Source organism: Ascaphus truei, chromosome 1 (assembly GCF_040206685.1).
Source record: "Ascaphus truei isolate aAscTru1 chromosome 1, aAscTru1.hap1, whole genome shotgun sequence".
NCBI lineage: Eukaryota > Metazoa > Chordata > Amphibia > Anura > Ascaphidae > Ascaphus > Ascaphus truei.
This window is the reverse complement of record NC_134483.1, coordinates 74,980,116-75,007,975: the sequence shown is the minus strand read 5'-3', so window position 1 is coordinate 75,007,975 and position 27,860 is coordinate 74,980,116. Positions and strand designations below refer to the sequence as shown.

Here is a 27,860-nt window from a genome sequence, read left to right as displayed (position 1 = left end):
ACTTACATCCAAGAGTTCTTAAGGAGTTATGTCATGGGGGCCAGGTGCCTTATTTACTTTAACTTTCTCAAGCCACTTATGAACTTCTTACTCAATGAACAAATTGTTCGTTAATATGCCGGTTGTGGCTTCCTCCTGCAGCACTACTATTGCAATTGATTATTCTCTAGTAAATACAAAGGCAAGGAATTTAATTAATACCTCTGCTTTTTCCTTATCTTCAATAATTTGCCTGCCCATCTCACACTGAAAGGGTCATATATTCTTTTCTAATTTTTTGTTATTAAGGTACTTAAAGAACTTTTTAGTGTTGAAATTACTTTCTATTGCAATCCTTTTTTCATTATCCATTTTGCTAATTTTATTGCCCTTTTGCAACTTTTGTTATATTCCTTATAATTCTGATATGATCAGTAGCGGATTTCCCGAAAGGCCCGGGCCTGAGGCGGCAGAATTTGGAGGCGGCATGCCGGCTTGCCAACCCACGTATGCGCAACCGGTGTTTGCCACTTGTGCACATGAGTGATCGCTCTCTGCCGGCTCAAGCATGTGCAACTGCTGCTTGTTGCCCGGCGCATGCGCAATCGACGCTTGCTGTCCCGCGCATGTGTGATCGGCACTTTGCCGGCAAGCACCAATCGCGCTAGTGCCAGTCGGGTGGGCCGGCATGCGCCGGTTGCACTGGCCAGCAACGGGTTGGTGCGGCTCTAGAACAGGAGGGCAGCATCAGATAAGTGCCTACGGGCGCCATTTTAAAAAAAATCCGCCACTGGCTATGATGTCTCCGTCCCTTCTGACTTTACAAATCTAAATGACTCCCTCTTCTTTCCCATTTCCTCCCCTACCTGATTATTTAGCCAGACTGGTTTAGACTTAAAATAAATATGTATTACCCAAGGGTATACACTGATAAGTGTGCTTTTCTAACAATGTTTTAAAGACTGCCCATTTATCTTCCACATTTTTCCCTGCAAAAAAAATGTTCCAATGTATTCTTTGTAGATTAGTTATCAGTTTATTAAAATCTGCTTTTCTAAAGTTTAAAGTCTTTGTTTTACACATGTAATATATATTTTTTGATCATTTATTTCAAATGAGACCATGTTATGATCACTGTTAGCAAATATTCAAGTCCGGGAACATTTGGTTATTACTTCTACAATGTTTGATATTACCAAAGCCAGTATTGCCCTTCTCCTGGTTGGTTCCTCAATTATTTGGGACATGTAATTGTCTTTAAGCTCCCCAAAAACCTGATTCCTTTCGTTGTAATTCTAATCTCCTTGTCCCAGTCTGTGTGGATAATTATTAAAATCCTATACTGCAGTACCCCAAGAAACCCCCATGTTACTGCAGCAATAACTCAAGCCTCACGATCTGTTTCTGTTTGTCCTGAGCTAACTGGTGCTGAGCTTATTATTTGATGCTACTCCTTATTGAAGTGAAACTTCCTTAGTGGCACCTCATTCAAACTGGGGCAAAAAAGAATTGTGGAGACAGAAATGAAACGGATGTGACGTCAGTGCTGGCAGTTGAGGCCGGGCTGTGTTCTGGCTCAGCCCGACCCCAACACTGACATCACACCCGCTCCACAAATCAGATGCGGCGCTATCGCCGCCGGCGCCGCTCCTAACGGCTGCTGCTCCCATCGCCGCCGGCGCCGCTCCTAACGGCCGCAATTTCCCCCAGGTGGAGATGGGCACGGGCGGCATCCGGGGCAGCGGGGACCGGCTCTCCTGCTACAACCCGCTGACCGCTCTCTGTCCCAGCCGCGCGCTCTGCCGAGCTGGAGACTCAGACAGAGCCCCCCTGCGCATGCCATTCCTCCCACACGTCCGCCGCCACCATTCCTAACTGCCGCTGCTGCCCGCTGACATGCGCGATAGCCATGGCGACGCTCACGGGCGGCTCGTAGACCTCCTTGCGCTGCTGGGTGAATGAGGAGGATGGCTTTTCCCCCTCCTTCTCTCCCCCCCCCCCCCGCTCAACATACTCACCGCCATCACAGCTAACGAGTGCTGAGATCCTGCACTGGTGCGGCTGCGCCGAACTGCTGCTGCTCTCCGCGGGGGCCCTCCAAGTTAAGGAGTTCTCCAGCTTCGAGGCCGGCGCTGCCAACCAGTCGAAGGCTGTGTTCGTGGTGAGCTGCGGGGGGTGAGTGGATGGGGTGAACTTCATGGCTGAGGTGATGTGGGCGCTGCTGCTGCTGGTCCCGATCTCCCGCATTTATTCCTGGCCCCGGCCTTCTCCTCTCTCTTCCCGCTGCTACCTGGCGGAGACCTGCAGGCTCTCAACTGCAGCTGGCCGGACAAGAAGAGGATCCCGGGGCTGGGGGACATGGAGCTGCCCTCCTTGCCCCCCCGAGCTACAGCTTCACATCCGGAGCCTGGTTTCAGGACTTAACCACCTGATGGAGGGTATCGGGGTGAGAGAGGAGTGCTTCTCGGTGGGGCACCTGAGAAGGATCATTGCGGGGGAGCTGGCCAGCTATCCTCAGGCGATAAACCGCAGGAAGCATACACTGACACATACACACACACACACACACACACACACACATACACACACACACACACTGACTGACACACACACACACACACACACACACACTGACTGACACATACACACACACACTGACTGACACATACACACACTGACTGACACATACACACACACACACTGACTGACACACACACACACACACACACACACACTAACACACAAACATACACACTCACTGACTGACACACAAACTGACTGACTCACACACACACACACTCACTGACTGACACACATACACACTCACTGACTGACACACATACACACTCACTGACTGACACACATACACACTCACTGACTAACACACACACACACACTCACTGACTGACACACATACACACTCACTCACTGACTGACATACATACATACACACTCACTCACGGACTGACACACATACACACTCACTCACACACCTACACACTCACTGACTGACACACATACACACTCACTGACTGACACACACACATACACACACTCACTGACTGACACACATACACTGACTGACACACACACACTCACTGACTGACACACATACACACTCACTCACTGACTGACACACATACACACTCACTCACGGACTGACACACATACACACTCACTGACTGACACACACCTACACTGACTGACACACACACCTACACTGACATACACTGACTGATACATACAGACTGACACACACACACACACCCCAGTGATGCGCCGAACAGCGCCCACAAGTGATGTGCCTAATCCCCCGCCCCCCCCCACCCCCACCCTGTGAGCTGCCGAGCACCTCCCATGTTCCGTACCTCCGCTGGGGGGCTGGCTGCAGCAGGAAACACAGCCCACAGCTCCGCCGGGGGAGGAGACTCAGACAGAGTTCTTCTTGTCCGCAGCTACGTCGTGGTGGGTGTAGGTCGCAGAGAGAGACATACACACCACAGACACACACACTGACTGACACACGCAGACACACACACACACTGACTGACACACGCAGACACAAATAATTCAGTTACTATAAATATAGATGTGCAAATAGCTAAAACATGTGGTCAAACTTTTGTGTTTTGGAAGTCAAATTGTTTTGTGATTTTTAATTAAAAACATCACCATCACAAATAAAATTTATGTGACAAAAAACAAAGAAGTTTCACTTACTATGCGCGTGCTCAGCACACACAGCTTTTTTTATTACTGAACATGAATGTACATTTGTAATTTCTAAAACTTTGAAGTTACTGCTGATACAGTGGATTGCCCTCAGGGCCTTTACATAAACCTCCTAAACATAGAAGGGGCGCTGCTACTTTTATGTGTAGAAATCCAGAAAAGAAATGATCCAGCGCACAGCCAAATAGAGTGGGTCCCAAACCAGATGGATAAAAAAATTATCTTTATTGGTCCATGTAAAAAACCGGAGGTAAGTACCCTCCTACGCGTTTCGTACCGCAATGGTACTTTATCAAGGACTCCTTGATAAAGTACCATTGCGGTACGAAACGCGTAGGAGGGTACTTACCTCCATTTTTTTACATGGACCAATAAAGATTTTTTTTTTTTTATCGATCTGGTTTGGGACCCACTCTATTTGGCTGTGCGCTGGATCATTTCTTTTCTGGATTTCCACCACTTCTCCTGGCTGCACGCCTACCAAGACACACTGGACGGGGGCACATCTATGTGAGTACACTGATTCAATTCTACAATTTATTTAAAGTTGTGAGTCTAGGATTTTCCCAATGAGGCTCTTGACTGAGTTAATCTGTACCCAGCCTTGACCTTCAGGGATTTATGTGTCCTTTCATTGACTCTACTTCTATCAAGAATCATTGCTAATATGTCAGCAATATCTCACTAGCCCCATTAGTCTCTATCTGTGTCTATATCATCACATTTACCCTATGAAGGACAAGAATCTAGCGTTGGAGCGCATGTATCACTGATTTGTTCTACTTTTATGGGTGCTTTAAGATCGGGAGGACAACTGATAACATTATCATGGTAGATCTTGCAATGGTGTGTTACTAGTGCATACATAACATTAAACTGTGTGTATGTGTGTGTCACTCTCTCTCTCTATATATATATATATAGAGATATATAGAGATACACAGACATACACACACACCGTGATTATAAAATGTATTGCAAAATAACCATGGAAAGGCACGCTTCCAAGAGTAATGAGGGAAAGCGGAGTTAGTTATAAAATCTCACAATAAAATGGTCCGGTCATCTCACACGGTGGATGGTATCAACATCAAGCATGATCATTCGTGACGCCCAGTCACCCGGTATAGGCCTTCCACAGTCTAAGTCAGGGGTGCACAAACTTTTTTCCCTGACCCCCCTAGCGGCGGTCCCCTCACTCCTCTACCCCTCCCCCTAACCCCTACTTACCTGCGCTCCGGCGTCATGACGTCTCGTTGCCATAGCAACGTGACGTCACATGACCTCACCGCGTTGCCATGGCGACGCCGGAAGGAAGCCGCCGGAGCCTAGGTAAGTAAAGATTTACAGAGGCCCTGCAGCTCCCCCGGCACTTAATTTAAGGGCCTCCGCGAAGCGCGCGGGGCCTCTGTAAACCCCGCCCCCCCCGCCGGCAGTCTCTCTCCCCCCCCCTGGGGTCACGCCCCCCAGTTTGCGCACCGCTGGTCTAAGTAAATGAACACATGGCAGGCAGAACCGATGAGACTAGTGAGCAATGTCTCAGAAGAACACCTTACAATCAGCTGCGACATTCGTCTGAGCTGCGTAGCTCACACTGGCTTGTGACGTGACACGCAACTAGAGGGAGTCCCAACGCATTTCGTCAAAGTCCATGTAACTTCATCAAGGGTATAGGTAGCTAGGTGCACACATATTTTAAATAGTGATTCACTAACTGCCGATTTTGAGCCAGCATGTGAGGAAAATTCACAAGCGTCTCGCAAACACTCTGCAGTATAGTCAATAGTCACTGTAATGGCCCATTGGATTAACACAGTGGGGGTCCCTGCATTTGAATGGGACTCGCAGCCCGGTAGGATTCACACAGCGTGAGTTCCATTCAAACGCAGGGACCCCCACTGTGTTAATCCGATGGGCCAGTCCAGCATCTATGGACTATGCTGAGGATTTCCCCGACGTGTTCATGGAATTCCTCTGAATCTGGGCCAAAACGGACTGTTGCATCTGTATTGCATACAAAGGGAACACAAATGTAAATTCAGCATAACAGGTACAACAATAGATAGAATATTTAATATTGAGAAGAAACCTGGAACACACAAACTACAATAAATTGAATGTACACTTGATATATTAAAAAATCCATGCACTAATGTACTATTGGAATACAGGTATAATAGACCATAAGCTCAGAGCCAGATTCGTTTTATGGGGTAATGAGGAGAGAGGGTGCAGAATCAAGAAACAAATTAAAAAGGGGACAGAACCACAATATTATCGGGGGGCCAGAGCAGACCGAAAGTCAATCCAGGAGGGTTATCTATAATAGAAGACCACAGATTGGATGAGAAGAAAAACAATACGTCAAACCAATGTGCTAGTATCAATGCACTCATTGAAACCAGCAGGCGCAAGAGTACCCAAGGTGTAAATACAGTATGATTCTTTCATACAAAAGGTCTTGAATTTACCCTTCACCCCCCCAGATGAGAGGGGGGGGGGGTATGCTGAAATGCCATAATTTTGAGGTGTTTAGGATCTCTATTGTGGTACAAACTGAAGTGTCTATCTAGACACACTAAGCTTGGAGACCATTAATGACATTCCTCCTATGCTCCAAAAATCTCCCGTGACATGGATGGCGCCATGTGCGTCCTCGGGTCACCAGATCTTGGCCCCCTAAGTGACAGCGGAAGCGGTGGAGACTTTGAGTGGGTGAGAACACCATTTACCCAGCTCCCGTGAGTCACTGGTATTTATAATCCATGTCACCTTTTATCATTAATAATCTATTGGATATATTCAGTTAGTGCTATTGTATCATATGCAGGGTTCGACAAATGCACCGACCACTCGCCTGGAAACACACACACACACAGACAGACAGACACAGACAGACACAGACAGACACAGACAGACACAGACAGACAGACACAGACAGACACACACAGACAGACACACACAGACAGACACACACAGACACACACAGACACACACAGACACACACAGACACACACACACACACACACACACACACACACACACACACACACACTCTTACTTTCCCAGCAGGCAGAATATAATCACATGAAAGGTAGCTGGCAATCAGCACAGGCTCAGGGTGTCTGCATTCATTGGCTGCTGTTTGCCATGTGATCCCTTTCCTTGTCCCTATTGGCTTCTGAGAGTTGTAGTTATGCTTTTTATTCAATGCTGGAACTGCTAAAGCAAGAGGACCACAACTCCCAGAATCCTTTGAGTGAAAACCCACAAAACCAGAGATCAGCTAATCGGAGCACAGGATTATCCTCCTCTCTCCCTATGGCAGGAGGTGTGTGTCCCCAAACCTACCTGCATCCTCCACATGCCTCTCCCTGAGCTGGAGGTGGAGCAGGCTGTCTGAAGGGCCGACAGCAGCTCCTCCATGGCCCCCCATGTGACTTGTGAAGGCCGCTCCACAGCTGTCTGTGGCCCTCAAGGTAACCCCCCCCCCCCCCTGGCTCCTAGTCCTATACACCCTACACTCCTCGGCCCATACCTTCCCCTCCCAGGTTCATACCTTTCCCTTCCCCCCTCCCCCCTGGGAGGGTGTGTTTGCAGTGTCCCACCTCCTATATCCAACCTACAAGCTCTGACCTACCTAAACGTGTGTGTGTGTGTGTCCTTTTCAGCGCATTGGTGGCGTCGGACGGTCCATACTGTGCATGCGTGGCGGTGGGCGGCCCCTTCTGCGTATGGATTGTTGTGTTTTGAATCGCAGTGTGTAATACACTATTGTGGGTCTGTGTGTGTTGTGTGATACCATTTTGAGGGTCAGGGTGTGTAAGCCTTGGAATTTACAACAAAAAGATAATTAATCGCCAGAAAGTTTATTTTTATTTTTTTTATCATTTAATTTTTTTTCCAAGTTAATAACAAGTGCCCCCCTGCTCACCACACAGAGCCCCTCGGAGGTCTGACACTGAGCTGCAAAGTGCTTCGTCAGAACCCTGACCCTGCATTCTGCCTGTACCAAATACCACACTCTCACACCATGTTTCTGGGACCTAATAAAGGGTCAATAAATGGGAAAAGTGCAATAAAATATCGGGAAGAAAAAGAAATTATGATTGGTGTTTTTTTAGTTCTTATTAGGAATTTCTTCAATATTTTTTGTTTTTTAATTAGGGATGGGGCCGGGGGCTAGTAGCTCTTTTTTTTTTTTTTTTTTTTTTTGTAATTTGTCAAGCCTTGTCCTATATGTTATATATAAATAGGATACTATTTTACAACTAAACTTTACATTTACTTTTGTGTACCGGCAGCCATATATACTTATTTCTTCTGTTAAGGCATAAAAACTATGTGAAATACTATTGAGGTACACAAAATGATAAAGGGATTGCCAGTTTTAGTAGGATGGTAGGAGATGTACTGATACAGCAGGAATATAGATTAGTGCAATTATAATTTTGAAGTCATGTTTTGCCCTTTAATATTGTATTATTTATTTTGTTCTCTTTGTTGTGCCTTAGAATTCTGAAATGTGGTACAAACGTCACAGCATAGCAATAGGGGAGGTGCCTACTTGTCGGCTTGTTCATCGCAGAGAGTTAACAGCAGCCAATGTTGAAGAGATCTGGAAATCAATGACTCTTTCACAGTAAGTATACTATGGGCTATCATTTTATAAATGTAAAATATATTCGCCTTAATGAGTACATGCATGGACATTGGAGATTCAGTTTTTGGGTCCATGGCATATAATTTTGCTAAAGATGAGGCAGCAAGACTTGAACAAACATGACTCATGGTAATTCCTTGTGGATTGGATAAATTTGTTTTTGCTCTTAACACAACAAATCCCTTCTGGGAACTGATGTGCTAAGCTTTCTCATTGTTGAGGCTTTCTGTAAATATTGGTCCCTTAGAGACTCAAGCTAATCATTTGCTCACTTTACAATTTGTGGAACTATTATTTCTACAATAAATATTGAATAGTGAACTATCAATATGTCAAATGCTTTTTTTCTGAATAATGCTGTGCAGGTGGAAAGTACCCAATTCATTCTAATAAGTCAAACTGTGTTGTTCAATTATTATGTTGTTAATCTGACTCCTTTCCTTGTTTATACAGTTTACAGAAGATTGTAGGACTTGATTCTCTGAATGACGTGATGGATACAAAGCAGGCGGACGCAAAACATATAATACACAACGTCTACAACATCAATAAACAGGGAATTGTGGTTGCAGGAGATAAATCAAGTGAGTGCATCTTATATTTTGATTTGATACAGCACTGTTCATTGTATAAACAAAGTCTTACACAGTCTAAAAATGAATGGTATGGAAATTGCTGCTTCCATCTTACGGGCTAAGTTTTGTGGATCTCAGGCTAGATATTTTCTAAGAATCATATAGTTGCTGATTTTATTTGTAAAAGAACAAAAAAAAACTTTTAAAGAATTCCTCAAATGGGCAGTGTAAAATAAAATCACAATGTTAATATACGTACACACATACACAATCTTCATCAGCGGCAGCAGCTCTTTTCGATCCATTGCTGGATGAAGACCTCCCCAGGGATCTTCCCGGTACTGTGGTTTCAAGTCTCTATTCTGCATATTGCTCCAACACATTTTCTGATTTCATCCTCCCATCTTACTTTTGATCTTTCATCTTTCTCCAATGATCATTTGTTCTTGTGATATGTTCGGCCCACTGTCACTTTAATTTATTCACCCTTTTTGATGAGGTCACAGACTTGTTTGCTATAAACCCATTCATTCTTTTCCCTGTCTCCTCAAGTAATAGCCAGCATGCATCTCTCCATACGTCTTTGCGTTGTCGGAAACTTCTGAATTATCTTCGCATTTAGGGTTTAAGTTTCACATTAATACATTGGCACTGGCACAATACATTTGTCGAAAACTTTTCTCTTGAGGCACAGTGGAAGGTTCCCTTAAAATATTGTCTTGTTTCTTTCAAATGCACTCCATCCCATCTTCATTCCCCTACTGATTTAATGTTAAAGGTTCCCATCCATTGGTATTTGACGGAAAAGGTAGACATAGTCTTCGACTTCTAGTTCTATTCCATTTATTTCGATCTTTGCATACGTTCGAACAGAAGAACCTCATCCCAACCGTCAAGCATGGTGGTGAGAGTTTGATGGTTTGGGGCTGCTTTGCTGCCTCATGACCTGGATGGCTTGCCATTATTGACACAACCATGAATTCTGCATTGTATCAGAAGATTCTAGAGGAGATTGTCAGGCCATCCGTCTGTGAGCTGAAGTGTACGTGGGTCACGCAGCAAGACAATGAGCCTGAACATAAAAGCAGATCTACAAAAGAATGGCTGCAGAAGAAGAAATTCCACGTTTTAGAATGGCTTGGTCAAAGTCCGGACCTAAACCCCATCGAAATGTTGTGGCAGGACTTGAAGTGAACTGTCCATGCAAGGAATCCCTCAAATGTCACTGAGTTGAAACAATTCAGTAAGGAGGAATGGGCCAAAATTCGTCAAAACTGATGTGAGAGACCAACTAGATGTTACAGCTTCGTTGAAGTTATTGCTGCTCAAGGGGGTGACATCAGGTACTGAATCCAAAGCTTCACCTACTTTTTCACACATAGATATAGAATTTTTAATAATTTCGGAATAAATAAATGTTGAAAAAGTATCATGTTTTGTGTAATTTGTTTGATCAGGTTATCTTTATCTATTATTAGGACTTAGATTTAAAGCTGCAGTTAAAGCTGCCGTTATTTAGAATTTTTTTCTTTCTTCCCCGCCCTCCCTCCCCCCATTCAATATGTGCATCAATACTATCTGCACACTGACAAGTGATTAGCTATGTTGCAGATTTGGCTCAGGGTTCTTTATATCCCTGTTAGGGCTGGAGAAGATTACCCAAGATGCAAAGTTCTGTGTGGAAGATCATGTGACCAGGCAGGCACTACATACAATTGGTGCACTGCTAGAGAGGGCAGGGCTCAAGAGCCAGAGCCTGTCTCAGAAGAGGAAGGGAATGTGACTTTGTAATTGGTTGCTATAGAAACAAAAATGCTTGTTACACTACCGACACACTTTATTAAAGTGTGGCCGGTACCGCAAGCCGGGAGATTTCCCGGCTTGCTAGTGGCCACCCCTCGGCGTGCACGCGCGGTCACGCGTCTTCGGGAGCCTGCGCCCCCTGCACGCGCGTCCAGGGCTCCCCGAGGGAGCCCTGGGCGGCAGGGGGTTCCGGGGGACCCGGCGGACCCGGCAGCGGTAGGGAGAGCGCCCCGATCGGAGGGCGCTCTTCCGCTGCTTCGGCGCGCGCCCGTCACCCTCGGGCGCGCGCCAGGCTACTGCTGCGGCCAAGAACGGGCAAATGCTCGAATAAACTTGGCCGCAGCAGTACATTAGAATATATTAAAAATGTCTTTAGAAATTATTTCGAAAAAAATTCTACAAGTAATTTCTCATAGTAAAGAACTGAATTATTTTATTTTTTTAAAACACACGTAGGATATTGCTTGAACGGCAGCTTTAAGATCTAATATTTTAGGTTTGAAATATGTGAAAATCCTATGAGGTTCACAAACTTTTTCTTGACGTGTATGTATGTGCGTTACAGCATTTTGATAGCAGTGTAGGTCTTCCAGAGCGCCTACTTAGTGCAGGCAATTTGGAAGACAGTGGTATGACCATCACTGCTTGGTAAATATGGTTTAATTGGAATATTACTTAATTTTAATACAAGATGCTAGACTGCATCTTGCAGCAATAAAACGCCTTCCTGATGCTTAGTAAATACGGCGATTATTGAAAGGCGTCTTGTGACACGAGAAGACATGGAACTGTCAGTCCGCCGCTTGCTAAATTTGCTCCTCAGCTGGCTGCATTACTCATCATAGTTTTAGGTTCATCAGCTTGTGCTCAGAATTGTGTAGTTATTTCTAAAGGATTTTCCTTTTTCAAGCTGATAGCCTTAACCCGCCAAGTATTACATGAATAAAACAAGTAATCCAACATTTGGTTTTAACACCTATAGTAAAGTACACACAATTGATTCATAAGGAGCATGAACAGCTTTGGTTCCGGTTTCTCTCAACATGCTCATACTGTAACTAGAGCAATTTAGTTTTTTTTTTACACATCTATAAACCGGTGAAAAAAGTGTTTATAGTAATAAAAAAAATGTTTTAAATATTTTATTACCTTTCCAATAGCTTAAAATAGTATTCTAGTACAGCTCAACCCTGTTATAACGCGATCCGTTACAACGCGAAACCGCTTACAATGCGATCAAGCGTGGCTCCCAATTTTCGTATTTATGAAGACTTTACAACATGATTATTGGTGTCTTAAATACTTTATTGTGCAATGCATACAAATGTACATTATTTGTAACGCGTTCCGCTTATAGCACAATGTGATTCTTTGGACCCCAAGCCCAGCGTTTTAAGGGGGTTGTGCTGTATTTAGTGTATTAAGCCGGTCATGCCCAAAATATCTAGTATGATAGATATTTTGTCACAAAGAGCTATGCGAGTGCTATTATGCGTCCCTCTTCTGTTCAGAATGCTGCCTTTGCTATCATGAAGGTGAGTCAGCGGTCAGCCCTTAAAATGAAATCACGTTGGTTAGGTAGCATCATGACGTGTGTGTGTGTGTGTGTGTGTGTGTGTGTGTGTGTGTGTGTGTGTCAGCTCTTGTGACAATTATTTCATGTCACACTAGCCCCGGAAAGGTAGAATTATTTCTAACCTTTTTTTTTTTTTCCTCATATGAATGTATGTACTTTTTTAGGAAGTATGTTGAAAGGCTTTATCAAGCGACATCCTTAGTAATACAAGTGGCTATTGTGACACCTGCTACCTCTCTGCATTCTATTTGTGCTTTATGAGCATTCATTTATGTAAACGACCCAGGGGCTGTAAAATACATTAGTAAAACTACAAAAAGTGGTCATGTATAACATAGCATAACAACCCCCAGAAACTGCTTAGTGTTTTACTAGAACAATGTTTTGGAAACAAAAGTGAAGAATATTCCCCTCTCTCTTACAGAAGAGCTCCCACACTGGTTACAGTCAGCAATGACGTGTCTAGCAAATTGTGAGTATATTATAACTAGTCTTTTTAGTCTGTTCATTGTCTCAGATTTAACATAGAGCAATTCTGCCATTTTTTTTTTTTTATTAGAATTTTATGTTTTTTACATATATGGAATTATGGGTCATGCAGTGCCAAATCGTGCTATTTTCCTATTTTCAGTGCCAGAGACCACCCAGTTCCCAGGATAATTATGGTGGTTTTTTTGGGGTTGCTGCTGTTACCTTTTCACTGCTGGAGGTCCTGCAGCAGCAGTGGCACCGGGCCCCCTGCATTTTCCTGGGGCTGCGATCACACGATTACCCCTGGCGGCTGTAAATAGAAGTGGAGGGGGACCCACTTTTATTCAGATACATAAACTTTTATATACAGTATGTATAATATATGTTATAAAATACTAGATCTGGATCCTAAACTCAGTCTTTATTAGTGATAGAAAATGCATGAACTGCAGGAGAACGCTATGTAAAATGAATTTGAAAAGGTTTTTGGGGATCATATTTACCCAGCAATTATTTTTCAGTGCAATTTACATTTAGAGGAGCAAGCCACATAGGCAATTTTTTTTGCAAATGTGTTTAAAAAACAAATATATATATATATAGCATTGAAGCAGGGGGTCTCCGGAGCTGTATCCCATTCATTTCAGCTTCAGGAACCCCCTGCTTCTGGAGAAACTTGCCTCCAAAGTAGGTGCCGGTAGCTTCTCTGGCTGAGCAAGCAGGGCTTTAAAGGTTAAAGCTGCTACGTTACATGGGCCAATAGGAATACTGTACGCAGCAATGACTTCATGGCTTTCTGTTGGCCCACAGGGCCCGAGATCTTTAAGTATTATGAACCCTGGTGGCCAAGGAGAGCTGCTACCGGCACCTAATTCGGAGGTAAGTATCTCTGGAAGCAGGGGGTCCCTAGAGCTGAAATGAATGAGGTACCGCTCCAGAGACCCCCTGCTTAAATTCTCATTCTCTCTCTGTCTCTCTATTTGCAATTTTTTTTTTGCAAATTAAAAAAAAAAGTCTTGAATTGCCTCTTTAAGAGCTATTTTGCTACAGTATATAGTGTATGCTTCTACTTCTGATCACATAGTTTTTTGCACAGCTTGTACAGGAAAGTGCACATTTGTCAACATGCTTAAAGGGATTGACTCATTGCGCTGAAATGTGGGAATGTTGTGTATACATTTTGTCATGATTTTATTTTTTGCCTAACTGGTTGGAAATGGTTAAAAAAAAAAATGGGAAATGGAAAATACATTTATGCTAGATTTACACAGCACTACCGTATTGCAAGCCTGGTACTTAAACGTGCAGGTCCCAAACAACAAGTGACCTCTAAAGCAGGGATGTGCAAACTGGGGGATGTGCCCCCCAGGGGGGGGCACGGGTTTTCTAGGGAGGGAGCGGTGGTTACAGAGGCCCCGCACTCTTCCCCAAGGCATTTTAACTAAATGCCGGGTGAGGCCTCTGTAATTCCCTTACCTGCTCTCGGGCAACACGTCGGCATGACAACGCTGCATCACATGACATTATGACGTCTTATGACACCACCAAAACCTGAGAGCACAGGTAAGGAGAGGGGGCACTAGTAGAGGGGTGGGGGGAGAGAGCAGACGGGGGCATGAACAGAAAAGTTTGAGCACCCCTGCTCTAAAGCATATTATCAACCTTATTTGTACTGCTATTTTTTTTTTTTAAAGTATTCTGCTGTTTATTCTCGCCTTCCCCACTTCGCCAGGCAGTACAGAGCTGGTTATATTAACCGATCCTTTCAAAGCCTTACAAATAAATGAATATATTTTTATGTGAACCGGAAGTGTGCTTTTTGAATTCTTTGTTTTTATTGATTTTGGTTTATTAAAATTGAATTATTTAAGACAAAAGCATTGTTTACTGGTCTCATTCCCTTTCTGTTTTATTGTACACAGGGCCATATTGTTCAGACTTGAAGCCATCAATGTATTTGGGGTTTGAGAGAGATGTTTTTAAAACCATTGCTGAGTACTACAGTCACCTAAAGGAGCCACTGCTCACATTTCAACTTTTTGATGTTTTTGTGAACATTCTTGGTAAGAGACTGTTCTGTGCTTCCTGGGGGGTGGGGGATGTTTTGGCAAAAAAGCTAATTCACAAACTGTTGATTTTTATAATTATTTTATTTTAATATCTGAACTGGGGAACGGATCTAGACCCCGGTTCTTAAAATATGAACTTGTTTCCCCCTCAGCAAATAAACGTGTCTATGAGAAACCAGTGTTCACCTTGGGCAGCCTCAGTCCATTATCATGAGCAGTGGTTGACAAATCACCAAAAAATCTACTCGCCACACAAAAAAATCTACTCGCCACCTAGTACCAAACGTGTGCTGCTTGGGCCAATATTTACTCGCCCGGGGGTTAAATCCACTCGCCCGGGGCGAGCAAATGTATAGGTTTGTCGAACACTGATCATGAGGATATCTTGGATTACTTTTTTTTCCATTTACAGTTCCCATCTGGGGAAATGAGGGGTCCCAGGAGCTAGAAGTAACACAGTAATGCTTGAGTACTTTTGTTGGCCAACTTAATGATAAATACAAGCCTTCAAGATCAATGTGAGATTTCTGTTCTTTCTCCTTGGAGAAGGACGTCTATAATTTGAGCTCTTACTTGCTGCTTGTTTCTGCTGCATTTCCCTAAATCATTTGAACCCTTTCCAAGCACAATAATGAAACCACTACTGATGTGTTTTAAGTAGGTTAGTGACCACACAAATTAACTGTGGGTAGGTAGGACTAGAGCAGGGGTGGGCAACTCGAGTCCTCAAGGGCCACCAACATGTCAGGTTTTAATGATATCCCTGCTTCAGCAACAGTGGCTGAATCAGTGGCTCACTCTTTGACTGAGCCACTGATTGTCACCTGATCTGAAGCAGGGATATCCTTATAACCTGACCTGTTGGTGGCCCTTGAGGACTGGAGTTGCCCACTGCTGGACTTGAGACTTTTGGCTGGGACTACAGTGTTTTTATTTTCTTTCCCTGGGATTATTGGTTATTTCATAATCCAATATGTATCATTAAAATTAACTGATTTATTGTTTAACCAAAATTTAAAGGGCAGCCTGTAAAATACTACATTTTCAGTTATAGTAGGCTTTGTTCCCTTTGGTGGTTTATGTTATGATATTGTGCACCAACATTGCCTTGAATCCTATGAAAAACTGTAACAGTCTACATTATAATGGGATGTGTTGTATTATCTGTGGTGATGTCACATGCTAATTCTGTATCACAGCTTGTTTTTCACTTCATAATTCTTTGAAATTTATACTATCGCAGGTCTTCTGCAAAGAAAACCTGTAGCCATTGAAGCCCTTCAGGTATGCTGTCTACTTTTGCCACCAGAAAATCGAAGGAAACTACAGCTCCTAATGAGAATGATGGCAAGGATAAGTCTTAAGAGAGAAATGCCCCCTCTGTGTGACACCATTGGAAACCGAGCGCTGGTATGTTATTATCTACTCTCGTGAGAATTGAGCCGTCTTGACTGCTGTGCTTTGCTGTACAGTTACCTTCTCTCACAAATGCCAATTTTGTCTGTGCACTAATAGCTTTTCATACAGTTTGTACATTCACGTACGTTTTGTGATTTGTTTTGTTTTTTTACTCGCAGCCTTTCCAATGTTGTTTTGGATCAGCACCATTGTGGGGCTGATTTTCAATTCATGACATCAGGGGCACAGCAGCTGGAATGAACTGAAAATAGCGCATTGCTGTAGAAATAACATTTCATATCCAGCAATAAACACTACATTAGGGAACTGGTTTGCAGTGCATTATGAAAATAAGGCCATAGCTAATTATAGCTCAATGAATCACACAGTGGTAATTGAGTGACATGGAACTGAACCCAGAACCGGCAGAATTATTTAGCTTTAACATTGCATTATAACGTTTATCCTCCTGTTCCAGGATGTACTTACATTCTGGAACATGAGTGGTGAGAGACTTTGATATTTAATATACTTGGCTCCTGCTAAGTAACTGAGGTAACTGAAGAGTGGAGATTTGAAGAGGTGTTAGGCTAACATTTTCTCTAGGATGTGGAACAGGACATGCATTATAGCTTGACAATGTCATTAATACAAATCCAGCAATGTGGTACCTATTGCCTTTGGGTATATATGTTTCCTTCTCACTGTGGTGCTACAGTACATTTAAAGACAATATCTGTGAAGTTTTTAAAGCTCTGTACAGTATCATTTAATCTATGAACAACTCCTGGTAACCAGGCCATCAATAAAGGTATTATGCCCGGCCAGTTACCTCTGAACCATATTTGTGGGTTTAGAGCGTCAGCTCTTGGACCGATTGGTTGTACATGAAATGTATTTGATTGTGCAACAATATAGAATTTGTGTGTTATACCTTTCCAGGAGTGCTAACTAGTGGAGATTCACAGGCTATGAGTTTCAAGAGGGGTTTTGCGGTAAAAGTGTTGTCACATTGTATCTAGGTAGTCGGCGCCCAGAGTTGTTGGCCACCCCAAAAATGTATGCGGGAATCAAGTCAGATTCCAAGGGAGATATAGGCACAGACCTCCGGTCAAAATCCTCCCTTGTCAACAGTTACGCGACTCACCGCCAAGTTCCATGCTTTAGCACAGACCAGAAAGGTAAAGGGGGCATAGGGATGTGAGGTGTCACTGACACGGTCAAGAGGTCCCTAGGTTAAGGAGGATACTCATTTAATGTCCAGGTCACACAGAAGCGGTATAGGGTGTGACTCACCACTAAGTTCCCTGCTTCAGCACAACCCAGAAAGGTAAACTGGGCATAGGGATGTGATGTGTCCCTGAAACAGTCAAGGGGTCCCTAGGTTAATGGGGATACCCGGTAAATGCCCAGGTCACCCAGGACCAGTATAGGGGTTCTGGGGGTACTCCAATCAGCTACAAGATTGTGAGGGGACATTTAAAAGTCCAGTCCTAAGTATTGTATAGAGTGTGGGGAATATGGCTAGTAAGAAATAACGTGCAGCTTCTTATTCTATTTCCCATAACCAAAAGACTTGGGATGTTTTTAAAGTTTATATTTTAGGGAACAGTGTGTTTTAAAACATATGCGTGTGCACTGTATAATGAGCTGGGACTCTCACACAGTTCCACTGTCTACTCATACAGTGGGGATGAAAAGCCAGAGAGGAAGTCTGAGGTGTCAGGACCATTTAGACAGGAGCGAATAAGTCAAGTACCCACGTCCTCAGATCAATGGATGCTCTTTGAATTTCCATTTGGCCCACCAGACTTGCCATGGCCTGTCGCTGTGGGTGGCATTGAGGGAATCAAGGGCCAGAAGTGCCAAATTGCATGTGTCCCTTGGTTCATTCAGATTTCCAGGTAACCCTGTGCGTCCTACCAGCTTGTCTCTGATTAGCTGAAGGAAATGTTTCTCACGCTCCTGATAGGGGGGGCAGTAATCTGTAATGAAAGTCAGGGGTATTATAACCCCTTGCGGCCATGAGATAGTTTGTTCTCGAAAGTGTTCTCCAGAGTTTTCTAGTTGTAAGTCTCTAGCAAGAAAAGGGCTGCTTCAGCGAAAAGCTGCCTGGAATATTTTCTGTACTGTTTTTGCAACTGTGATCAGGGATAGGATTCCCTGCAGCTAGGAGAGTCTAGGTTATTACCCCAATTCCCAAGTAAGTGTGTCATTTTGCTGTAAATTGTGTAACATTTGTGTGTCTGCCTATTCCTGTGAATACATTTACAAGTTATTTCATTAACTCGTTTTGCACAATGCATGATCTTGGTAAAAAGGTGTAAATGGCCTGGTCTCCCGTGACAACCCCTAAAAGGTATCGCCATCTACAATGAATCAACAGTTCTGCTGGACCAATATAGCTTTCAACTACTGAAGTATTACATTAACTTTCCAACTCCATTTTCGTGTTTTGCTGATATTTTATTTAACAGAAACAAAATGTACCTTCATTTAATATGATAGGATGAAACAGACTTTGGAGGTCAGTATGTCTTGGTAATTATGAGCCTTGTGTTGACAGATGGTCCAGACATTTTCCCATTGTATCCTTCGTTCTAAGGATGACATTGACCTGGATGAGCTACTGTCAGCAAAGCTTGTGACATTCATGATGGAAAATGATCAGGACATTTTGACCATTCCTATATCCTTGCAAAATGCAATTGAGGAGCATGTGGCGCATCGGCGAAGAGTCCAGGTAAAATCTTTGCTTTTTACATTTCTAATTATTATTTTTTTTACTTCTGATTTTGATTAATATGTGTATCTGTTCATGGAGAAACGGTGGCCTGATAGTTAATGTGCTAGATATAGAGAGAGTACCTTTTAAAATCCCAGCACCAGTTCCCTGTAACATTGCTCAAGTTACTTTGTCTTCTTTAGGCTACAAGATTAGAAATGTAAACTAGCTGGACAGAGATTAATTGTGCCTGCATAATTCTATATGCCGCATTGCGCTAAACACACATTGAAGTACATTAAAGAAAATAATCTTTTTATCTGTGCATTGTTTTTTGAAGTAGTGTTAAGAAGTGAAAGCATACAAACAAGAACAGCTGAAGCAAAAGCATTAGTAGTATATCTACTATAAAATGCCTTTGTTTTACCCCTTTCCCTCCCTTAAAGCTGCAGACCGAGCAATAGCCTATGTTTTTTTTTGTTGTTCTTTTTTGTTGTTGTTTTTTTTAATAAATCAGTTCTGTACTATGAGAAAATACTTGTAGCATTTTTTTGAACTGACATTTTGAATGTATTATAATGTAACAAGCATTTTTTGTTTCTATAGCAACCATTTACAAAGTCACATCCCCTTCCTCTTCTGAAACAGGCTCTGGCACACCCCTTTTTGAGCACGGCCTATATATAGCAGTGCATTAATTGTATCTAGTGACTGTCTGGTCACATGATCTTCACCACTGAACTTTGCATCTTTGGCCCTCTTCTGCTGCAAGGACAGCCATTTAGTGAACCCCCGAGCCGAGTCTTTGCCGATCAATCACAGGAGAACAGATCGATCAGCAACTTAGCTAATTACTTATCATTGTATTGATGCACATATTGGGGGGGAGGGGGAGACTGGCAACTTGGACTCCTAATTGGTAGGAGTGCAGGTATCGTTCTTTTTGTTTTTCTATATGTAAGGCCTATCTTTTTACCAGCAGTAAACTTCTATACGGAGTAGTGCGGTAATATGTACAGTCTTACAAATATTAGGCCAATCCTTTCCATTGCTGCATACTCCATAAGTGCATTTTAATATAGTATCACTGAAACGTCATATTTGTAGGTTTATGGGCTCATCTGCTTTACATAGCAGTTACAGAGCCCCTAACAATTTTCCAATTAGTGCAGGTATAATACATCCCAGTGTCAGTCTGGACATCACCCTCTATTGAAAAGTAGGTGAATGTAAGAAATATGTGTACGTTTTATTATATTCACCCAGGGAATTTGTGCTCCCACAGTTTACCTCTACAGTAAGGTAGCTATGATACTGATTTTGGCCAGCTTTCAATTGCACTACTAATGTCTGTAGTGCATTCCTCTGCAGGGATATCTGTCGTATCAATGATGAGTGAGTTTTATATATGCCATATGGGTTCTGAACATTTGCCAAAAGATGGCGATTCAGATGTCCTTCAGGGCAGCTGTTAAAAGCTTGGAGCTGTTCCTCTATACAAAATGCTGGGTTTGCAGTTAAACACACAGAGAATAGCACCTTCAAGAGGCTTTCGGGTGCCCCATGAGATGAGGTCTGGCACTTCGGGGGCCCGTGATGTAGTGTAAATGTGGGCTTTCTGCTCATTTTCTATGGAGATCGCGGTCAGCGTTTCTGTGGGCGACTCTTCCACTAGCCTCATCAGTGACTTGATCGCTCCAAGGAGAGTGGTCCTGGGATCGTGATGTGCCGGAGTGGCTGTTGCACTCTGGTGCTACGGCCCTTCTGCCATTTAAAGGGTTTAAAGTTAGGGAATAGGACTAAAAGTTGGTGTTTCTCTTTTTGGATGAGAGATACCGACATAAAGGGAGCAGACCCCAGTGTCTGGGTTAATGTGAGCTTAAGGCTAAGGACCCGCTCCGGTTGACGGCACGCGCGGCCACGGGCCACCACCCTTTTCCTCCAGTCTGGAGGTCCCCGCTGGCTCCTTCCAACGTGGCTGACTGCGTTCTGTGACGCGTCAGCCGGCCGATGCTGCAAGTTTCTGGAGATTAGAAGCGCTGACGCATCACGTGGTGCACGAGTCAGCCAAGGAGGGGAGGAGGAAGGCGCTACGTGAGGGAGGCAGCTTGGGAGGGAAGTCTGTGTGGGCAGCCGTACATGGCTCTCCCTCTCCCCTCCCCCCTCCCGTGCATAGCTCGGATGGACGGGACACGTAATAATTGTGCATAGATGCATACATGTATTGTGGCATAGGGTCACGGCCGCGCCCCCCCTCGTCATTGCCCCCCCAGCGCGCATCACAGTTCACTGCAGACCGCAAATCGCGTTGCAGTGAGTTGCAAGCGCCGCCGGCAAGCAAGGCAGCCGTGCGGATGCGTGCAGCGGCGCCTTAGTCTTACTTGTAAAGAGGGCACCATGCCATCATCTGGTCACAAGGTGCTGGTGTGAAAACATTTATTTTTAAGATACAGTAAAAACATTGTAAATTACAATATTATCCTTCTGTAGCTAGTTTTCCACTTTGTATTTTAATATTAGCTTTTGTCTTTTTATTTTAGATAAAATATCGTGGGGCTGACATGGATTCCACACTTCATCCCACTTTAGTCCAGCCCCAGATCACTACACATGAATACCGACCAGCAAACGGATCTCAAGAACCACTGAAAGTCTTACTGGAGGGCATTATAACTAATAGCCAATTATCTGCAAAGGAGAAGAAGAAGAAATTAAAAGAGGTAACTATATACCGTCTTTAAGTCCCTTAACCTCTTCCCTGCCAGAGATTCGGCAGCACCAGAACGCCAGCATTTGTCCCCCCTGGCTGTCGTAAGAGATTTGCTTACCTAGCGACCAAAAGAAGTATCAAGAGTTACTTTGCATACTCTGTATTGCCCCCCCAAAAATTCTTCCTGGCTATTATTATTTATTTGTAATATGCCAACATATTGCACTGCACAATACAATGGGGTTACAGAGATTTGATCATTACATAAACCGTTGTTTACAAATAAGGACAAACAAGCACAAACCGGTAATGAGGGCCCTGCTCATGAGTTTACAATCTAGTGGGCATGAGGGGCAATGTTGGAACAAACGTTAAGGTGGCTGCTCATTGTGGGATGGAGTATACATCAGGTTAGTGTATGGTCCATTGCTACTAAGCAACGTTTTTGATTTTTTTTTTCCTGTTCAGATATTCTTCACATTTTACTTTAAAAAAAAAAAAAAAAAAATCATAATTTGGCTCTTATAATTGACACGATTCTCTAGTTGGTACAAGCGGGAGCCATTGCTATTTAGCCTGACATTTATATTTGATTCCTCAACCACTTAGAATGACCCATCAGAGATTTCTGTTGTCTTTTCCATTTGTATTTTATAAGTAACTTTGACTATTTATTTTCTAGTTCCAGAAATCCTACCCTGAAGTATACAAAGAACGTCTTCCTACACCAGAAAGTGAAGCAGCACTATTTCCAGAAAAAATGAGCCTAAAATCTCATCTATCGTTTTTCACACTGAAACGACCTTTCCAACCATTTCAAAGAACCCGGAGCTTTCGCCTGTAACTGTTTTGTTATTTTTTTCTTCCAAGTCGTTAAAGTTGTGTGTGTGATCACGTTATCACACTTTGATTCAAATGAAAAACAAGATGACCGTTACAACTTATAAATACTTTACCGACAATGAATTTTGAAAACATAGTAGCAAGACACTGGATTTGTCACCATGAGCCTGTATCCGTATTTTAATGTGTATCTACTAATTTTAACCTGATGACTGAAATAGGTCAATATTTAATTTTTTCAACTTGCAAACTTAATGTCAAAAGCAGAGAACATTTCAATGTTTTTTTTTTTTATGTGCTGTTTTACTGTGGATTTAATATTTGGCTGCTGAGTATATGAAAATGACTTGAATTTGTAAGAGTAGATTTCAAAGCATACGCTTAGTACATTTTTTTTAATCATGTAGCCTGCATATTTGAATTGCTCTAGGACACTGGATATTTTTTCTGAGATACATTCTTGTGTATATATGTGTGTGTGTATATATATATATATATATATATATATATATTTTTTTTAGCGAAATATTTTTCTAATTTTTATACAATGTATCCGAAATCCAAAACTATTTCAGTGATGATAACATGTAATTCACTTTGAATTCAATGCTGTAATTTCTTATTGCATGACCACTTGTTTTTCAGACGTTTTTGTATTGGGACAAAATTATTGATAGATCTGTCATTGAGAGTGTTTCATTTCAGTGCTGCTTGGCCATAGTATCAGTACCAAACTGTCAATCATTTTAAAGGGAAAAAAATTATAAATCTTTCCAAAGTCTTGTTTCCAAGCTATGGAATACTGCATTTACTTTTTTGACTGTCTTCTTTTGTGTTGTATGCAGATAATAATATAACTTGTATGTGTGTATTTTCCAAATCATAATCTTAGCATCAAATAAGTATCTTTGTATCTGCTATGATATGTCGGCTTAAATAATACTTAAATTGAGGTTTTGTAGTTCTGTGTCCACACAGCTCTCACAAGATAATTGTGATTGTTATAGTCCTGTTATAGAGGGGGGAAATCTGGGGGTGGGGGTTCTAACACCTCCGTGTAGTCCCAATAACCATTTTATTTTATTTTTACAAATTACCTCCATTTACCTTTTTTAATTATAATCAGATATGCTCTAAATTCTACAGGCGTTTTAGATTTTTGACAAATATTTCGGTTAAAATATCTTTTGTGAATGCCTGCCCTGATCACTTCAACTTTTGTAATCGCTGATGTAATCTTTCCTTTGTTAAGGCCTATCTTGCCACCTAACTAATCCCCAACAAAAGACCATATATTTATGTCTTGTAACCCTCTCTTTTATGCTTTTTATGTTTAGACTTTTTAGGCCTCACTTTGCAAAGCTACTGAACAGATCGTAAAGTATCTGCTAATATGATGTCATAACCGATTTTGCTTTCGATTTATGGCCATTGAATTAGAATAGGCACTGCAGGTTTTGAAACAAACTTTTTTTTTTTTTTTTTTTTTTTAAATCCTAAACATATGAAAGATCTAGGACTAGTATGAATATACCTTTTAAAAAGGACGTCTAACGTACAAACAAAACACTTCTGTGCACAGAAGTAGTTAAAACAACTGAAATTTGCCCAGTATTGAAAACCATTGGTTGGGTTGTAGCCTGCCTTTAATGTGCTTCTTTGAACCTATTTCTCTATTGTCTTAATCTTAACTACCTTGTGCTGCTAATTATTCTAAGATGAATTGTTGAAGATGGCCGTTCTCCAACAGGTGCTCCCAGCCAGCATCACACACAATACGTACTCTTAAAGTAACTTTAGAATTAAATTGCAAGAACAAACTAATTCTAATAAAAAAATAGATATTATACGGTTTAGGCATAGATAAAATTAGCTGTACACAATGAGAGCTTTTTTCATTAGGGTTGAATGGATTAAACTAATGGTTGGCTTATTTGCCTAAAATGTATAAATTATTAATTATATTTCTATTAGCGTGCTCTTTTTTGGGACACTTTCTTTTTACTATCTGGGTAACCTTCTTAACCTTGATGTCATATAAGCCTCGGCACTAGAGAGCGATCACATGGTTGCAGTCAGCCCACCGATGATTCAACAGAATAAGGCCTTTTCCATTTTGGGGGAATCAACTAATGCGATCTGCACCTAGAAAACAAACAAAATAGAATGATGGTCCTTGAATGTCATATGGGCCCCTGGTGTGATTGCCCTTGTTATGTTTAGGGAGCATCATAAGGGCAGCAAAAAGGTCCACTACTATGCCTCCTGATATTTCCACCTAACTTGGGTTCTTTAGAAATCGCATTGGATGGCACCAACATACAAGTACATTTATTTATAAAATATTTTACAAGGAAGTAATACAATGAGAGTTACAGCTCGTTTTCATATATATCCTGGGCACAGAGTTAAGACAAATAATTCATGGTTACAAATACAGTTACATAAATGAACAGGGTATACATTATATGCAAGACATTGCATGCACAGTTAAAGAAAATATATATTATGGGCGTATGAAACAATTACAGACCAGATTAAAATGTGAGACAGCCTTAGATTTGAAAGAACTTAAACTGGTGGTGGATGTGAGAGTCTCCGGTAGGTTGTTCCAGTTTTGGGGTGCACGGTAAGAGAAGGAGGAACGGCTGGATACTTTGTTGAGCCTTGGGACCATGAACAGTCTTCTGGAGTCAGATCTCAGATAAGTGCTGCATGTGGTAGGGGTGAGGAGCTTGTTCAGATAGCTGGGTAGCTTGCCCATAAAGAATTTAAAGGCAAGACAGGAAAGGTGAACTTTGCGCCTAGACTTAAGTGATGACCAATCTAGTTCTTTGAGCATTTTGCAGTGATGTGTGTTGTAGTTTAATTGGAGAACAAAACGACAAATTGAGTTGTAGAGGGTGTCAAGTTTGCTAAGGTGGGTTTGGGGTGCCGAGCCATATACTATGTCTCCATAGTCAATAATTGGCATTAGCATCTGCTGTGCGATACGCTTTCTGACCAGGAGACTTAGGGAGGATTTGTTCCTACATTGAGACCCGCTGCACTGGTTTCGTATTTACTGTGGTATTCAGACCCCACAATTTGCATTTTCTGCCTCGATTAATATAGAGTAGGTCTTCTTATTCTTTGACATTAATGCAAAGTATAGGTATTTTATTATTTGTATGTGAGTAAGTTTTGCAGCTGGTACCTGACCTGCATTCATTTAACTGCTGAAGTCTAATAACCCCACCCATTAAATGAATTGCTTGGGGGTATACATTTTACTGTGTGCTTTCCAGTACACTGTGGCATGTCATGGCACTTTTGTTATGATCTAGAGACCAAAAGATTTTAAACGGAGTATTTGCAATGGCTTCAAGAGACAACTCTTGAAGAGTACTGCTTTTCTGCTTGGTTGTAATTTGGTAGCATATCTGCCATCTTAACAAGAACATACTCAGAATGAAATTCAAAAAGCTTTGCAGCAAAATGTTATGCTCTGTATGTATGTGATTTTGTTGTTCCTTGATTTAGGAAGTTAAACATGGAGTGCATGAAGACAAAGGAGTTGCTTATTAACTTGCACCTGCATTTAAACATGTGACTATAACCCTGACTCTAGTATCTTGTAAAAAATGAGAGATCATGCCATCTGCTCAGTTGCATACAGTAGATGTCTAAATGAGGTGTGGTCTGGAATTTATTTTCAGATAATCCTATACATCCTACAGTGTTTTGTGTCTTTTTGTTTTCATTTTCTCAAAATAGGAATGGAGAGCTTTCTAGCAAAGAAATTATCATGCACAGTTTCAAGATCGAACACCAATACTTTTAAAGTTAGAAGACTATTGAATAATTTTTTCTTTTGATGTTTTCCTAGGTTGAAGTGGCTCATATTCAAAAGCAAACATGCTATTTTTTACTGAAGGTGCTTCAATTTTTTTACATTTGGTATTAACCTCATGGCAAATGCCTCAGAGATTAAACTATCTGATGTTTCCATCTGACGTTGGTATGTAATACACATTTTTGGGCCATTTAATTAAAAATGAATTCACCTACAATGGGGCAGATGTGCCAAGTGTCGCAAATGGAATTGATCCACAGAAATCAAACAATTATATTGCGTTTGTGTGCGCCAGTGTACTAACTTATTTTTTTCTCCGATTGTGCGCCTTACGCATTAAATATGGTTTCAGACGGGTGTATTGGGGCACACAAATGGGATGTACATGACGCGCAGATGTAAATTGGACGTGTTAATTGTATCTTCGCCATAAAAAATAGATTAACCTGCACCAAAATTTAATGCCAAGCTGAACTTCACGTAAGTCCTAAAGTTATTTGACAAAATGTATTATTTTCACAGTATGGCTATTATAAATAATATAGTCATTCATATTTAGATTTAAATAAAATGCACAATTCTGTTAAATTGTATCAATCTGCTTTCAACATGACGACTCGTATGTCAAACCGTATGAAGTCACAATCTTTATACAGTACACACCTGTACAACACACACTTTTTGAAGTGAAACTTCTTTAGTGGCACCTATTCTGATGGGGTAAAACGGGAGAGATAGGGGACAAATGTGAAACGGAAGTGACGTCACGGCTTCCCCCCCCCGCCGCTCCTAACAGCCGCTGCTCCCCCACACACACCCACTGTGACATGCTGCCCACACACCTGCTGTGACATGCGGCGGCGATAGCCGCCGGCGCCGCTCCTAACGGCCGCTGTTACCCCCCACACGGCCACTGCCATGGGTATAGCAAGATGGCTGCCGCAGAGCTTCCGGTGCTGCGGGTGTAATAAGATGGCGGAAGCCCCGCAAGTACTCCGGCTGAGAGAGGAGGAGGAGCCGCTGCTCAGCCTCTCTCCTCCCTCTTCCCTACCTCCGCTTCCCTGTGTCCCGCTGACTAAAGGGCGCCGCTCTCACACGGCCGCCCGCTGCGCCGCTCCTAATGGCCGCCGGTCCCAGCTGCCATACTGCGCATGCGCAGTTGTGATGGCGCTGCTGACGGATGCCGCAGAAGCGGCAGGCAGCGGCGCCATTCCCCCCAAACGTGCACTGCCATGCCGCGCATGCGCTATTCCCCGCGCCCGCTGACATGCCGCGCATGCGGTAGTCATGGTGACGCTCACGGACGCCACATGCCTGCCTCCTGCTGCTAGCTCATCTCCGGGCCGGTCACCGACCCCCTGCCCGGTGGGATGTCTGTCGGACATGGAGACCCGCGCCCTGCTGGATATCCGCGCAGCCTCTCTCCCTGCGTCCCGCTGATTGAGCGCCGCCGGGGTCGGAGGAGGAGAGGAGCCCAGGGA

General features: G+C 42.7%; 1 protein-coding gene across 1 annotated transcript in view; it reads left to right on the top strand.

The window, feature by feature from the left end:
- Positions 1–27,457, top strand: part of LOC142489239 (DEP domain-containing protein 1B-like) — a 44,180-nt gene extending 16,723 nt beyond the window's left edge. The window contains exons 4-11 of the mRNA XM_075589667.1: positions 8,226–8,353; positions 8,828–8,958; positions 12,753–12,800; positions 14,722–14,862; positions 16,112–16,278; positions 18,833–19,009; positions 21,532–21,711; positions 22,384–27,457. Of these exons, the coding sequence (XP_075445782.1) occupies positions 8,226–8,353; positions 8,828–8,958; positions 12,753–12,800; positions 14,722–14,862; positions 16,112–16,278; positions 18,833–19,009; positions 21,532–21,711; positions 22,384–22,545 (1,134 nt within the window). The 3' untranslated portion in view covers positions 22,546–27,457. The remainder of the gene's footprint in view (positions 1–8,225; positions 8,354–8,827; positions 8,959–12,752; positions 12,801–14,721; positions 14,863–16,111; positions 16,279–18,832; positions 19,010–21,531; positions 21,712–22,383) is intronic.
- The last annotated feature ends 403 nt before the right edge of the window (positions 27,458–27,860 follow it).